The sequence below is a fragment of the Pagrus major genome, chromosome 5, assembly GCF_040436345.1.
Source record: "Pagrus major chromosome 5, Pma_NU_1.0".
Taxonomy (NCBI): domain Eukaryota; kingdom Metazoa; phylum Chordata; class Actinopteri; order Spariformes; family Sparidae; genus Pagrus; species Pagrus major.
In genome coordinates, this window is record NC_133219.1 from 31,946,238 (window position 1) to 31,962,693 (window position 16,456).

Genomic DNA, 16,456 nt, shown 5'->3' on the forward strand with positions numbered 1-16,456 from the left:
GAAGAAGAGGCGGCGTTTCCCTCCATAGACTGCTGAACAGAACAATCCAATATGGGCCATAGCTGTAACGCCAGGCATTGATAAGTACGTCACCACAGCTGCCTGCCATTCTGGTTCAAATTGGCCTCTTTAGGTCCCATTTTTCATCATTAGCATGAGACATAAAACTGATCTCTAAGTAAAGCTCAAAGTGTTAAAAGTCAATTTCAGGTCTGCCCTAATAGATTGTCCTGTGCAAGGCACCATGGGATCAGTGAAGGGTTAAGAGGTTCAGAGACTCTTAGTTGGTGGTTTCCAGTTTCTTTGTGAAAAGGACAGACCACCGGTGAGCTTCACAGCTGGCTGCTAACACTCCGAGAAAGACAATCTTCCATCATTTAAACACCGCACAGTATGAAGTTTAGATGCCTGCAACGTTTTTTTTAGATCATCAGTGTTGGGGGTGCTGAGAGGTCAGCCGATTTAATGACGTCACATTAGATGATGCGGGACATCCATGTTTTTTAAAAATTAATTATAACTGCCAAAAAATTTAAAACTTTTTTCATGACAGCGGACATCAAACACGAACACCAGCATAAAAGGTAAAAGCAGCAACAGCAACTGCAGCCATCAACAGCAAGGAGATGAAGAGGGGGAGAAATTCCCCAGACTCTGTTGAGTTAGGAGAAACTTTATAAACTTTTTTAGATGCTGCCTATGACAAATTGCTATACATTCACAAAATTATTCAAGTTTTTTCTTTCCATTTCCTTGTCCATTCGTCCCAATGATACACGTGTGTATTTGCATATACAGCGGGGACAGGAGATCACGAGTGGGCACTAGAGCCGACGTCGAAACACATAATGCCAGATGTGAACTGACAACCTCAGAGCTGTCCACTTGAGATCGAATCACCAAAGATGCATGTTAATGCCATGGACTAAGAGCCTCACAGTCGACGATAACACAGTACAGTGAGGATTCAGTTGTTTCATAGCGGAAACCAGCATATATATATTTAATATAAATAATGCAGATCAGCCTGTTTTGCACTCTTAACAGACTCCAGTCTGCAACATCGTTCATAGACCTGACACACACCGATAAACCTCTCTATGTAGTATGCAAATGTCATATACTTAATACTGTATGATCAAAACAAGAATATTAATGTGCATATGGTTAGAAACGACATTGAATCATTGTGAATGTTTATCAGCAGTCGGATGCTGAACAGATACGCAGATAAAGCTCGAGGACGACTGCTGTGGCAGCTTCAGTTTCTAAATCAAATAACTGAGAAAAACTGACTGACTTTTTCTTTTCAAAAACGGTTTCTCAACACAACATTTTATTTCATCATGGTGTTTTGGTAGCTTTCCGACCTAGATTTCTTTCTTAATCTAATTCAATTTCCAAGTCAAACATTAGTAAAGTCAATCCCTGTGTAGTTGCAATTTCCACTGCATTATGCAAACAAACAAACAAACAAACAGACAGACCAACACACAAATTCAAGATTTTCAAATGTAAGTGCCAGCTTTTTACAGTTGATGAGTGACTGTAGACAAATGCTTGTGTGTGTTGTGCTGTTTAGAAACCCAAGCTGAAGGGCAAGCTGGAAAATTGATGGCTTGCTGTAGGCAGAGTGAATGGGTTTGGAAGCAGCATTTCCAATAATGCATTTTCTCAGGCTTCCATGAAAGAGGGTAAAAAGAAAAGGCGGCTGTTTGTTCTTGTTATGAAATGGTGTCTTTTGTGGTTGTTTTGCAAAATCGTTATCGAGTTCAGCTGGTTTGTACTTCTGTTAAATGCTGAATTATCACTGTGCTGCTCAATACGGCTAGACTTTTGCTCTTTGAGATGTTTCGTTACAACATCACAGCAACAAAACCAGCCTACACTTTCTCCCATACTGTAAATCACAGAGCGGTTGAAATAATATGGTAAGTTGACATTGAGGATGAGCCCTTCAGTGTGCTCGGGAAAAAGAACACGCTGGGAATTGAAAAACTCAGGAGAGGTATTCGAGGGCTTTGACAATGTGGTGTAATGACAGTAACAGCTTTGCATTTAAAGGAGTAAAATGTGACTTTTGGCTTCCTCTGCGTAGCCTCTGATTTCCGTCTGACACGCAACAAAGCTTTATCGATCCTCAGGGAAACGAGCTGAGAACAAAACCTCCTCTTCATCTCATGGAAACTGCCATGTAGGGGTCTCCAGTAGCACTCACCCCGTGCCCACACACACACATGTATGTGCAATTACACATGCGCACAGCCACATCACGATAAAAGACAGCATGTGAAACTCTTGTGGGAACTGGAGGGCTTAAGCCACTGAATAAATGACAGGTAATTTTCAGTTGAGAGTGGAGCGTGCAGACGAGTGAGGCGATCAATCACTTTGGCGATCACCCATGCAGATTTCAGTCCTCCCTGGCATCGTCAAGGCTGACGACAACGATAGAGCGAGACAGGATTGCTTGACAGGTGTGTATTTGTGTGAGAGAGAGGTGCGTGCATGTGTGTAGATAGCATATTAATTGATTTCCGTTAAAAACACATAAAATGCTCCCTTTGTTCAGTCTATAGAATCATTTTTTTCCAAATAGGTAGCAGTTACTTTGTTCTGAGATATGTGAAAAGCATAGGGCAGGTTTTTCATGGATTTTTTTCTTTCCAAGTGTGTCTGAGATGGCCACAGCTGGAGAAAAGTGGGTCTATTGATCCTGGGAGTTTCATTTTTCAACCATAGTCATCTTTCAGAGCCAGCTTCGATTTTTGAAAAATATACAGTGTGCCTTTCACATAATTTTATGGCCTTGTTGTCACAGTGTACAGTGGAAAGATGTGAAGAATCCCTGTGTGGGTGGTAGGAGGTGAAAGCCTGAGCCTCACTTGGGCGCAAAACTTTGCTCAAGTTCGTGTTTAACAAAAGGCTGCAACTCATGATTACATATTTGTTATTGTTGATTAGTGTGTTGAGTTGTCTTTTGATTAATTGTCTCTATAAAATGTAAGGAAATGCATCATTGAAGTAGTTTGTTTTGTCACGTCATCAGCAATCCAAAAGCCAAAGATATTACATTTATAATAGCAAAAAGAAAAGAAAGCATTAAATTTGAGACGCTGAAAACACAAAATATTTGGTATTATGCTTGATAAATGGCACGAACACTCAAATTAACATTAAAGGCAGATATTCATTGGCTAATGAATCCATTGACTAATCATTTAAGTGGCTAATCTTTTGAATAATGCTGATACTGATCACACAAGGAGGAATGCAAAATAACTTTTGCTTCAAAATATGATCATAAATCATCTGTAAAAATTATATTAATGAAATAAAGGAATCTTTATTTTGTTTGGGTGGTCTTTCCCATTCTTGTGAACCCAATATCAAGACACCTTGAGGAAATTTCTCCAGATTTTACACAAATGTCACACAAAACTAGGATAAAATGATGAAGTTTGGACATTTTGCATCCACGAGGTCAGAGGTCAAATGCACTTTCAGCTGTTATGAAACACCACAACTTTAGGAACAGCAACTTGAATGGTGCGCAGAGACACATTTGTTGGTTCCAGCTTTTCAAATGTAAAGATTTGATTGCTTTTGTTGATACACATATAGCAACTATACGGTACTTAATAGTTAACCTGATTAATTAAGCAAACATTTGGAATACATCACAATGGAAGTGTTTCACTATTTCCAGGCATTTAATTGAAAAAAAGCAAACTAATAAATAAATCCTGGTTCGATCCAGCGCTGCCAAAATTACAACACCCTCTTAAAGTACTTGCTTGTGAGAATAATTGTTTCTACAAAGACACCACTTGAGTCATCATTGTCACTAAACACCACTTGCCTCTGGCTTTCCCTCAGTTAGCTGTGTTTCTCTGTAAGTAGTGCGAGAGCGTGGCCTTTAGCTCGCTTTGTTTCAAACATCAGCCCTCTGACTGCGCTCTGCTTTCTCCTTAATTTTTCCAGCTCAAAATGTAATGAGCAAGACAAAGGTTAAGGAGGACAAAAACATGGCGAGAGAAATCGAGAGAGTTGCAGATGTGTTGGCTGCTTACACTAAAACCCCACGGAGAGAAATGTTTCCTGTTTACGCAAAACAAAGCGGCGACTGCCCGCAGCGGGGCATCATGGGTGGTCAAGTGGTAAGGGGAGTGGTTATGTCATCGCTGACAGTTGTCCCCCGGTGTTGCCCAGCAGCAGGTCACGGTAACACCACACACATATGCAGACTCCCTGCTGGCGGTTAAAGGTCTGCTTGGTGTGAGGACTTGACAGCACAAGCACACACAAATGCGTACACGCAACATGCACATGCAAACAAGCTACTGCCTGTCATTCAGCTGTGACCTGTTTCGACTTCCACCCCAGGACTTTTCTCTGAGGGCGTGAGCAGCCCGTACTGTCCTAACCTTAATGTGAGCTTTAACAAAACAGACCTCTGGCTGTTTCGTCCAACATTTTAAACCAACAGAGGGTCTTTATCGTGTCCACCACGTCTGTATATTAAATTACATCGCTAAAAAAAACCCCTCAGACTAGATGTAGCATAATTATTTCATGCTACCGACGCTCTGAGTCACTTTCAGAACTTTACGCTTCATTAAATAAAAATGAATTCTGTAGAATAGTATTTCATTTGCTTTGAAGACTTGATGGAGACAGAAGAAGCTCTAATACGTTTCAGAGGATTTCCTGCGACTGGCAATGAAGGGACTTCTTATGCAAAGCTGGTGGATAGGCATAAAGATGGATTGTTAATAGAATGTGTTGCAGTGTATTCAGTAATCATTATTAATCTGTGTGTCGGCGGATTCTTTCTCAGCTCGGCCCAGTGTTCATAAAGCTCGGTTAATTAGACTGATTGATTAGATGGTGGTGATTCACAGCTCTCATCACAGCTCCTCATCCCGTCAGGCCTCTAATAAGATCAGATTGCTCTCATATTCACGTACTCCCCTGAACACACACACTCAGCCACACACACACACACACAGACACACACCCACACCCACAGCTTGTTTGGCCTGTCATACCACCTCTCCATCTTTCTCACTGCCTGTCTGTCACATCCATATTCAGATAGGATTTACAGGCATGAAAGAAGCAGCCAAGCTTGCCAAAGCAATACACTGAAGACTCGAAGTTACATTATGTTAACATGAAAAGATTGCAAATGTCTCACCCCTCCTCCTCCTCGTCCTCCTCCTCCTCCTCTTCCTCTGTCTCTCACTCTGATCCATCCTGTGTTCCTGTCTCATCACGTCTCATAAATACGACTCGTCCCTCTGTTTAGCCAAGAAAAACATCACACTGGATAGCTGGAGACCAGGAGCCTAACATCTGTCTAGACTCAACTTGGGCTGCGTGCGACTTTCTGAATGTGATGAAGCATGCACACATCGCATATCTGCAGATTTAAATGTTAATCAGCTTTGCCGAAGCCTAAATTGCTTGTTTTTGTGATGCTTTTCTGATCAATACACATGCAGAGCTCGAAGCAAAACCGCCCAGCACTTAGCGCACAGTGCCTGCTCATCAGCACAGAGACAGCACAGTAAAGAGACTCTCCCTCGCTGTAGTAAAACTTTACGACTTTCCGTGTTGCATTTGTCTCCAGGCATCGGATATTACAGAGGATGATAAGCATTCATTTAGATTTTTGCCAGATCACCAGTCCTCCGCGTCAATACAGCCCATCTGAGCTCTTTAAAAAGAGACTAAGTTCGGGGTGTGTGTGTGTGTGTGCGTGAGTTTATGAGTGTGCACCTTTGTTTGTGTGTGTGTGCGTTTCAAGGCTGTGATGAACCCACTGCAGTATCACCCCTAAGAGAGTATTTATGGAGAAAATGATTACCTCGGAAAGAACAGAACTTTGATGAAAATCGTCCCACTTCAATTTGCACCTTGTGGGCCTGCAGTTGGCGTCCTTGTTTATGGGTAATATTGGAAATCTCTAAAATTGAACTTCAGTAACAGAGAGCTTTCATGAAGACATCATGATTCTCAGTGGCCTTTTGGTTGAGGTTTTGGGAGTTTAAGCATCTTTGTAACTGTGAAATAGTAAATTAGTTTGTTTCAAACTGGACCAGACTCTTTGGGACTTGTGTATTTCATTGTTTTATTCATTCATGCTATCCGAGATCGATTAACTCTGGATGATCTCTCTTTGCTGTACCCCTCCCGCCAATCCCACCAGCCACACATGCTCTGCAGAGAAACACAGAGACTTTCTTTGGTATTACCTCCCTACTGTGAATGCACTAACTGTGGTGCGACTTCTCCGGTTTAATCTAGGCCCGCTTTTACCGTTGCATTGTAAAAGCATATCCAAGCAAGTGTGCCTGTTGGGTGCAGTGTCATTCAGTCCCTCGTTGGTTGTGATTGTTTCGATAGGCTTTGTCATTAGCGAAAAGCTTCCTCCAGAGAGAGACAAAGGAGGTGTGATGGGGCGACCTGGTGTGTGTGTGAGACCAGAGGTGGAAAGAAAACTAAAGGTAAAAGCAAAGGGAGCAGAATAAAGTTGTTTGTGAGTAAACAGTAGTATGAGGTGGAATATGTAAAAAAATTGACTTTTAAACATAAAAAAATGAACTTTGTGTTGACTTTATGTCAAAGATATCTATGTATTGTGTTGCAGAGACATCTACTGAAGTTAGCATGTTAAATAGCTAGCCCTGGTGGTCCATGGCTCCTGTGCTAGTGGTATTATAACCAACACTCACAAGTCCAGGCATACATGAGTCAGCTAATAGGACCACTAGCTACACTTCTAAGTGAGCTAACTAATCAATGGTAGTTGTAGTTAGCTGCAGTTAGCGGTTACTCTGGTGATATGCTGCCACGAAATTGATTGATTGAGTATGAATTTGTCAGGTGGACAATTCTTCCATACTGCACCTTTGAGTAGAATTAAAATGGTGAAAGAAGAAATTACCTACATAAAACTTCTTTTGTCAGTTAAAAGAAATCATGTTTGACTTGTAGATTCACACTGGACACAAACAGCAGCAATTCCTGTGCTTGGACCCAACCATCCATCCCCGACCTCCTCCCTAAACAGGCTTTTGCTCTTTTTACTACTTCTCCTCACTTCCTGCTTTGCTACATTAATATAGCTGCTAGAGGTTGTTGTTCTGATAAGGTCGGGCTGACAAATACATCCCCATGACTCAGCTGGTACCTGAAGCAACGTGACCCCATCAAAATATAAGAATTCAGGACATATCAGCGTCATCAGGTGGGCGCCCTCCCAATAGCTGCACTTTGTTGAGTTTGGTCCCTGGCACTGAAAAGTGCTCCATAAATGACACAACTGAAAAAACTCTGTTTGCAGTCCAAATTCCAATTTATAACTTTCTTCTTCACTTCTTCTTCTTTCTTGTTTGTGCACCCGGATCAATGAAGTATTTCTAATTTCTGATTTTGATTTGAGTTGCTCATGGCTGCATCCTACCCTTGGTCCAGATGAAAAAATGTCTCCATTCTGGGTAATTCCTAAAGCTTTGCAACCATGCTTTCTTCTTGGTAAAATGTAGCTCTCATAGTTTATTCTCAATGTTTCACCCGGTCTCAGATTTTTGGCCGGTCACCCATCCCACACATCTGGATTGGAGGTCTAACCGGGATCTTCTTGCTCCACTTGGCAATGAGCTAAAAAAAAGTTTTAACTTCATCAGTTTTTCCCTTTTTCTGGACAAAGAAGTGCATTTTTGTCGTCTGCGTGTGTGGGATGAATAAGTTTTTGTACGATTGCGTATCATTATCAGAGTTTCATAGACAAATGACAGTGCGCCCTGCCCTCCACACACTCCCTGCCATCTCTCTCCCTGATGATGTGAAGAAAGGGGGTGGGGGGTGGTTCGGTTATTGCTGTGCTGTTTTTGTTGGCGATAATCGGCCAGTTTTAAACGAGAGAGGGATGTAAAACATTAGTGGGATGGAGGGAGAAAATGACGAAAGGGATGGACGGCAATTTGCTCTGGTCTTTTTCTATTTACATCTCTTCTGCGGGGGCGTTTGATGGAGTCAAACGAGTGGTATGATAGACGATATTGACAAGCTTAAATGCCCTTATTGGATGAGAAGTGGCCCCCGGGTGCTTGCCCCAGCGTTTTCTAAGAACAGATCGCCAGACAAAAACCACACACTCACATACAGCATTACCCCTTTTTGCTACCACAGCACTCTGAACAATTACCTTCCTGCTTTTTAAGACACACACTCTCTCTCTCACACACACACACACGCGCGTGCATACACACACAAACGCACACAAAGGCTATCTTTATGACTGCAGCATTTCCACCATTCCAGCCCACTTTTTTTTCCCCCTCTACTTTCCTTACCTCCTTCACCCAGAGACCATTAAACCAGATCCCTTCTAAAAGGCTTTAAGGCCTCTCTTGGCTAGCCACTTCTTCTCCAAAGCCCTGCCATGGCTCTCTTTTCGTGTTTTTAAATCAAAGTCCATGGAAGGTTGAAGGGGGAGGAGGCGGGGAAGCAGGGAGAAATTTGGGACGAGTTTTTGTGTTCGTGGGTTGGAGACAAATCTTAGTTACAAACCCATATGGTCTTACTCACACACACACAGACACACACACTTGCATACACAGGCTTAATCTGATACGCTACATGCCCTGCTGGCCTGTTCTGCTCTGGTGGGATTTTATTTTTTTCTCTCCTCTGTCTCCCCTCTCACCTGCTGAGAGTTACTGTAGATGTGTAACCTGCTCTCTTTCTTTTTGTCTTTTCTGCTTTCGAACACAAGTGTGTACACTCCCACACACACAGCTGCACCCACACACTCCTACAGCACAAACACCAGTATGAAAGAGACAGTCTGAAGGTGGACTCTGCTGTGATTCGTCTGCTTCTCTCGCACACGGTTCTGATTTAAGGATCACGGTGGTGTGTAGCTTTTTGATTCCGCTGGTAGTCAACCTGAAAATGTTTTCCTTGATGGTTTTTTGGCAGGGGCCGTGTTGAGGGGAGCTCCGGCCAGCTCACTTCACCTGCCAGCTGCTCAGCTCTGACTGGTCCTTCTGGAGCCTTTTTTTTTTTTTTTTTTTCACCCCAAGATTCATACTCAAAAAGACAACTCCACTCGACTCTCCCCCCTTATCTCCACCTGGCCCTCCAGATCAGGTTCCATATGCATCAGTGTCTCAGAGAGGGAGCGCTGACTCACCTTCAGTTAATCTTTTCCGACTGCAGCAAGTGTTGATGGGTGGTGTGGTGGGTCCAAACCAGAGGTGTAGAATTTTAAGGTGCATCCAGTTATTGATTGCCCTGAAAGACTGTTCTGCACAAAACTAGCAGGTACAGTGAGCTGCTACAACTTGTACACACAAGTGTGTCCAGGATGGATAGTTGTGTTGGGTTGGATGAGTTTTATTCTTTTTGTAAAAGGCTTAAAATACAGGTACTTGAAGAAATAATGATACTGTTACTCCCTTACAATCTGCTTTTTCCTCAACATTACTCACGTTAGTTGACCGCCCACCTTGGCGCTCGTTTATTGATATTCAATCCTGTCAGGTTTTTCTTTTTGTGGATCCTTTTGGGATTTTGGGATACAGCTTACCATATTTCAAACATGAAAAAAAAAATGTTGTCAAAATGAATTCAGCTTCTACTGTGTGGAAAAACTCCTGTGCATTTGTGAACTTCGCCTTACTGCAAGATGATATACCGCCTGAAGTTAATATATCAACAAGATTATGAGTCTACAGCCACACCGGCAGCTGTGAGACCATACTCATAGCCAAATGCTAATGTCAGATTTCTTACAGTGACAATGCTAGCCTGCAAAATCCTTTGCAGTCCCATTCATAAATGAACCATTTTGCACTTTACAAGCACTTTAGCTCCTCTCTGATAAGGTGAGAAACCTTTGAGCTTCACTAGAGTTATAGGAGGTGTTTTACCCTGATAAGCCATACTGTATGTGAATAGGTGAAAGATAAATGGACACCTTGTTATTTCATTTTGTAACTTTTATTTCCCCTCGCTGTCTCTGTGGGTTTTCCATCTTCCTCTGCTTCGACTCGGTAACGATTAAGGACGGCTTGCAGGGGAGAGAAAGAGAGAGGGAGACGCAGCATTAGAGTGACAGAGGTGTGAAGCCTTGGGTGTGTATATAACCTCGAGAGAATGATGGGTGTATGGACAAGTATAGTGATCAGTAAAGAGCGAGACTTACAAGTGGTAGTTTAATCATTGATACTGGGGAGGGTATCGAATGGATCTATGAGCACACCAGGCTGCAGCTGAACAGAGGTGAGGCAGGGAGAATGACTCTGTTCCCGGCTTTTTCGGTCACAGTGTGACATCGACTAGCGGTGTGAATCTATCCCTTTCCCCAAAAACATGCAGATATTTAAACTCGAATATGTACCTCTTAAAGGATCGAGCTAAAGCACAGAAGAAGGTTTCAGAGTACCAGCCATCACCTGTAACTGAAAACTTAAATCATTCATAAAGTTTTTAAGCAAGTTTTTAAGTTTGTGCAATCAATTTCTAGCTTGCAAGATTCCCCTGTGTCCATGCTCATACCACCCTTTTTCAGGGTTTAAACAGATTTATACCTGTAGAAGTCTTCTTTTACCTGTCTCTATAAAGACAATAGTGAGCTTACATATCTCCTGTGAATCATCAGAGTCAGGTTCTTACTCACCACACAGAAAAAACTGATGTTTAGACTTTTTAGGGACGTGTCTTCCTGTGATCACCTCCTATCTGTAGCTGTGTAACATTCCTGTTGCTGTACAGCTAAACAAAACAACTCCATTGGCAAATCACCGCTATCTCCAGTCTAATTGGCTAATTAATGATCTTGTCAATGTGCAGTAAAGACAGTGTATCTACCACCGCTCCTCCTGAGGCGCTGATTGGAAACCTTTCTACCTCATGAGCCACAGCAGCCTCATAATGCAGAGCTTTTTGGTCCACTAATCGGAAGGTCGCTGGTTAGATTCCCCCGGAATGGGTGCATGTCAGTGTCCTCAGGCAAGACGCTGACCTCCACATTGCTCCTGATAGTTGCCAGACAATAAAAGCGCTATATGAATGCAGTTCAGTTCAATGCAGGCCATCTGCACAACCAACATATTCAGATGTCTACTAAACAGTAAATGTGTCTGAAAGAACTGATTATGCCACAATAGCTGCTAATTCATTTGAATGTTACCTTAAATGTTACCACCCACGTTTCAACATCTGGTGTTGACTGACGGTGTTGATGCAAAGTAGTTGAAGCCGACAGTATGTCTCTTTTGCTGCCTTCTCAAGCTCTTCCTGTGTGTTTTTTCTCAAAATTTCACTCCTCTCAGTCTTTCATATTGAACATGTTCAGGCATACTTCTCCTTTACTTTTCAAAAACACGTCAGACGTAAATTTAAGTCCAAGCGCATTATGGCAGACTTTTCCAAATCTGTTTGTGTTGATAAGGAAAGACTTTGTGTTTGTAAGTATCCATCACTAGTTGATGGGTTTTTTTGCATATATTTGAATGTAAATGTTGCCTGACTTGCTTTTTGGGATTTTTTTTAAAAAGAAGCATTGAAGGTTCTGACAGGGATGCCGAGATAAAGTGATTTTTGTTTCTCTAATGTTCTTTGATGTTTGTTTTTCTTTGTTTTCTCAGTTAATCACAGCTCAGAGTCAATTCTCTCTCTTCTCTCTCTTTTCTTCTCATCTTATTTTGTCTTTGTGATTGATGAAGAGTGTGAGGAAGCCTACAGAGAGGACAAACAATCTCCCACATATTGTTGCAGTGTTGAGTGGGATGAGGGGGGTGAAGTAGCTATCAATACCCGTATTGATGACTACAGTGGAAGCTGCTGGAAATGTTCTGCTTCCCTATTGATCTCTGATCCATTATGAGCTGTTAGTAGACAACTGGGTGAATGATGGGAGCAGTCCATCCATCATAAGACGACGTCCTCGCTGCTTGGCAGACATGCTCTTTTAGCTGTTTAGCTTGTGCGTTATCCTCCTCCTGCTCCTCTCTGTCTCTTTTTTTCTCTGCTGTTTATGAAACACAAAATACACCTGACCCGCGCACACATGGAGTTGACATTTTTGCTTGAATCTGAGAGCAACGCAGAGTCTGCACACACTTGTTTTGAAAAATTGCTCTTAACAGGAACGTTTTTGGCAGCTTTCCCCATTTAAAAACTGTAAAGGTATAAAGATAAAAGTCTCTCAGATGTGTTGAATGAATGTCATATGTTGATCCTTGAGATCTTAATGAAACCTAAAGGAAAACATGAAGGACTTCACATGAGGACTTCAGAAATAATAGCTGCAGCTATTTTGACTATGAAGATAGAGTTTTTATTTACTCAGGATACTAATTTAAACTTTCTCTTCTCCTTTTTTCTTCTCCCTGCTTTCTATTCTGTTCTCCAGGTCACTGATCGTTCAGTGCGAGCGGTTGCAGAGCATTGTCCTGAGCTGCAGTTTGTTGGCTTCATGGGATGTCCGGTGACCTCTCAGGGAGTCATCCATCTTACTGCGGTAAGTACCACACAAATTTATTGATTTGCATTATAATTATTTTTTCTTGGGAGCAAAAACTTGTCAATGTGACATCACCCATTGGTTTGTGGACTACTGTTCTGAAGCCTCAAGTTTGACATTTTGATTGTCAGCATCTTTGTATTTTAGAAACAGAAATGACCATATTTGGACAGGGAGATGGACTTAAGTTATCAGCTAATGCTATCTAGCGTGGTTTGAGAGGTGCATCCATAATTCCTTTAACTGGACCTAGATCTGCACAATAAATGGAAATATTACCGAACTTGCAATATTGCCAAGTGCAATATCTTAATCACAGAAGCTGCAGTTTTTTGATAAAGGTAATAAAGCATACCCTGATTTATCATCCACTTCACTCTAAATGGGACCATTATTTACAAAATAAACATCATGCTGTATTAAAGAAGTCTTTAATCTAGCGATAGAGACCATAAACTCTTTGGGAAACTATTTACTGAGGTAGTAAATCATGTAAGAAGTTGGGTCATTTTCTCATAAGCTTACACACAATCAGGCTAATTTTTGAAACCAGCTCTGGCTTTTAGAAACACTGCACTTTTAAGGCGCTTCCGCCTTGGCTGACTTTTCAGACCTGGAGGCCCGGTCCATTTCAGTCATGCAGACTATGCTTGAGACCTGCAGTTGTGATCTGTTGTAATAATTCAAGTTGTCTGTCTACCTTTGATAAAAGTGACGATATGTCCTGCAGCACAGCTCAAAAAAGGTTAATTTCAATAAGCAAGTGATTACATGTATCAGTAATTTCAGTGTGACTAAGTATTTTTGTCTAATCCTGTTACCGTAGGCCAGCTCTCCATGTTGCTGCGGGGCAGCAGTGCATTGTCTCCAGGGGGGAAAATGAACTTGTGCAGAGTAAACTCAGGACCTCGCTGTGTGTTTTATCTAAGACTTAGTTCTGAAGTTATTTCGTGTTAACTTTTAAATCTCATGAAAGCCTAATGAGATGAATCCTAATAATATGCTGCTGTTCTGACTACACCCTGCTGTTTGGATATTACCATGCTAATGAGCAGTGCTCGGTGGTTTAAGATGTGCCATGCCATATAAACATGGACACACATGCACTCACACGCTGATTGCTAGAATTGAATTCACCAGGAAATACTGCACTTTGTTTGTCTACTCATTTATTTCCTTCCCCCAACATAACGTCCGTCTAACATGTGCGTGTGCACCTATGTGTGAGTGTGTATGCTATGTCCGCACCCATGTGTGCTGAGTAATACAATTCGATTTATGTTCAATGCACTTGGGTGTACACGCAAGTGTGAACGTACCCTTGTGGGCTGCATGCGTCCATTCCTCCTCAAATGCAATTACAGTTGTGTTAATAGGACTGAGACACCCGATGCCACGCTGCATTGTTAGATTAAACAGCAGATTAATTTGTGCTCATGGTTTTGGCCCCCTATCATCTCTGCAGCCTCCACTGACCTTGGCCAGTGTGTTGTAGACAGACAGTAATGAAGCCAGCCAGTCATAACAGCATTAGCATACCTGGAGGTGGACGCATACACATCCGCCCACACGCACTGTCTAGCACACCTCATTATTATTTATTACATTATTAACCAAGGTGAAGTTTTTTAGGAGTTTAGATGAGCAAGTTCATAATTGTGACAATATTTATATTTTTTAAAGATCCAGTTTAGTGTCAACTGAAAAATAACTTCATATTTTTATCTCAACATCTTTTTATTGAGGCTATAAGCTTTAACGAGGCAGTCAACCCCATTTTCCATCTTAACTAACTGGACAGAACAGTAACAGATACATACATGCATGTATACACACAAAATGACACTACAACATGCACTTACATATCAGTTATCCATTTAAATAACTCCAGAAAAGGCCAGACAAAAGACCCCACTGTACTGTATCACTGACTCTACACTCTAGCACCAACCTGTTGAGATTCGGTTCGGTTTTTGGACTATGGTTTTGAAGCCTCAAGTTTGGCATTACGGCTGTCGCCATCTTGGTTTTCTGGAGCCAGAAGTGACCATATTTGGACATTAGGGTGGAGGTGGGGAGGATATCCTGATTGGATCTGACTGAGAGTCCGTAGACACGTCAAGCAACTTGTCAGTCATAAGGTAGCCCCGCCCTAAAGCCTACCCTGCTTTATCACCTATTTTCCTCTGAATGAGTCCATAATTTACAAAATGAATGTCATAAAATGAGCAATTTCTTCACTTTTCAGACCCAAAGCTCAGTCCTTATTTTAAAAAGTCTGTGGATGAGACACAAGTGTTTCAAAGATAACATTTTGAAGGCGTTCATTCTGTCCGTACAGATTTAAGATACAGAGTCAAATCATATCTCTCTTTGTTTCTGTTGCTTCAACCATCATTTCTGCCCGTCATCTCTTTCTGCCTCTCCACCTCGTCCGCTCTCCATCCCTCTATAATCTCTCGCAGTAATTATCTCGTTTAGCAGTTGATTCCTCCTCTCATTCATTCCCACTTGGTCCCATCTAGTGTCGATTGAAAATCATATTCTCGCGCTTAGAATCGTTGCATTTCTGATGACTCCGTGGACCTGCTTGCGCTTCCAGGACTGCAGCGCTCCTCTCTTGTTCGATTACCACGCACTCCCTCCCACTTCTTTTCTTCCTCGATTGCTCTCTCCCTCCCTCTCTCTCTCTCTGTCCCTCTGATAATCTTCCCAACCTCCTCACTTGCTATCCAGCCATCACCAAAAAAGAGGGGAAGAAAATCCATTACTTTTATTAACTCCTCTCATACGACACACTCATTTCAGATTGATATTTTTTTAATACCGACTTCTCACACATTAGGGTATGAGCAAATCAATTGAAATTGTATTTTCTTAATCAAGTGAGCTGATGGTTGAAATGGGCCACCCATGGTGCCGAGTTCGATGCAGATGGTCTGTAGAGTAACTGTAAAGCTGTGGCATTTATGCTCCTCTAATGGTTTTTCAGTGTTTCAGTCCTACGGGAGCTGTGCGGCTCCTCTGTGATGTGCAACACAACTCAATATTTGTAGCCAGGCACGGTTTGATAAATCATCATCTTGTTAGCGACTAAAAGGCAAAATCAAGACTTCTGCTGGCTGAGAGAGAGAGAGTGAGAGAGAGAGCGAAGCCTGCTAATCGAAAACAAGCTCGCTAACACTTTCCTCGCTGGTTTGAAATCAAACATTACATAAGCCTTTAAATGTCACGAACAGCAACTGTGATGATTTTAAGAGCGCAAACACGTGTCTGATGTGGTCTTTGTGTAGCCGTGCCAGGGATGTACTGTACATTTTTATTTATGGGGGGTTTTTGAGATTGAAGCTCAAAGTTCGCTCTAAGCTCTTGACATTAATAATAGTCTTATTGATGAGGCTTGTCACATCCGAAGGCTGTGTAATGGATACAAAACATCTTGGGATGGATGCTTCGTGGGTGTCCCAGAGCTTTCAGTGATTTAGTGCTCTCCCACAGCGACTAATTTGAGAACTTTATAAGTGTTTTTTTGTGGACCTGTAAGAGATTAATCATTCTCCTAATTCGATTTCTAAAGGGTTCACCCTTTAGTCAAACCTGTGGCAAACCACAGAGGTAGATGCACAATAGATTTAGTGTGTGTGTGTAGGCGTTGGACGTCATTAAAAGAGTGGATGGCTTCACTCTGGCAACTTGAATGTAACCCCCGCTCTTCAGCTGGTGTGTGTTTCTTGGAGGAAATGGATTTGTGTGTATTTCAGAAGTGGATAACGTACTTTATTTTATGCTCTCTCCCTCTGCTTCTCAGGCAGCCTCGGCCACACTTTGCTGTTGGCAAAATGTGCAACACCAACAGAGTCATTATCCGTCTCTTTGAACAGTGTTGTTACCTGTTCATGTCTCTTTCTCTGTCCA

At 42.0% G+C, this 16,456-nt stretch overlaps 1 protein-coding gene across 1 annotated transcript in view; it reads left to right on the plus strand.

Moving 5' to 3' along the window:
• Positions 1-16,456, plus strand: part of fbxl17 (F-box and leucine-rich repeat protein 17) — a 226,533-nt gene that overhangs the window by 61,616 nt on the left and 148,461 nt on the right. Inside the window, exon 7 of the mRNA XM_073467207.1 lies at positions 12,431-12,538. Within this exon, the coding sequence (XP_073323308.1) occupies positions 12,431-12,538 (108 nt within the window). The remainder of the gene's footprint in view (positions 1-12,430; positions 12,539-16,456) is intronic.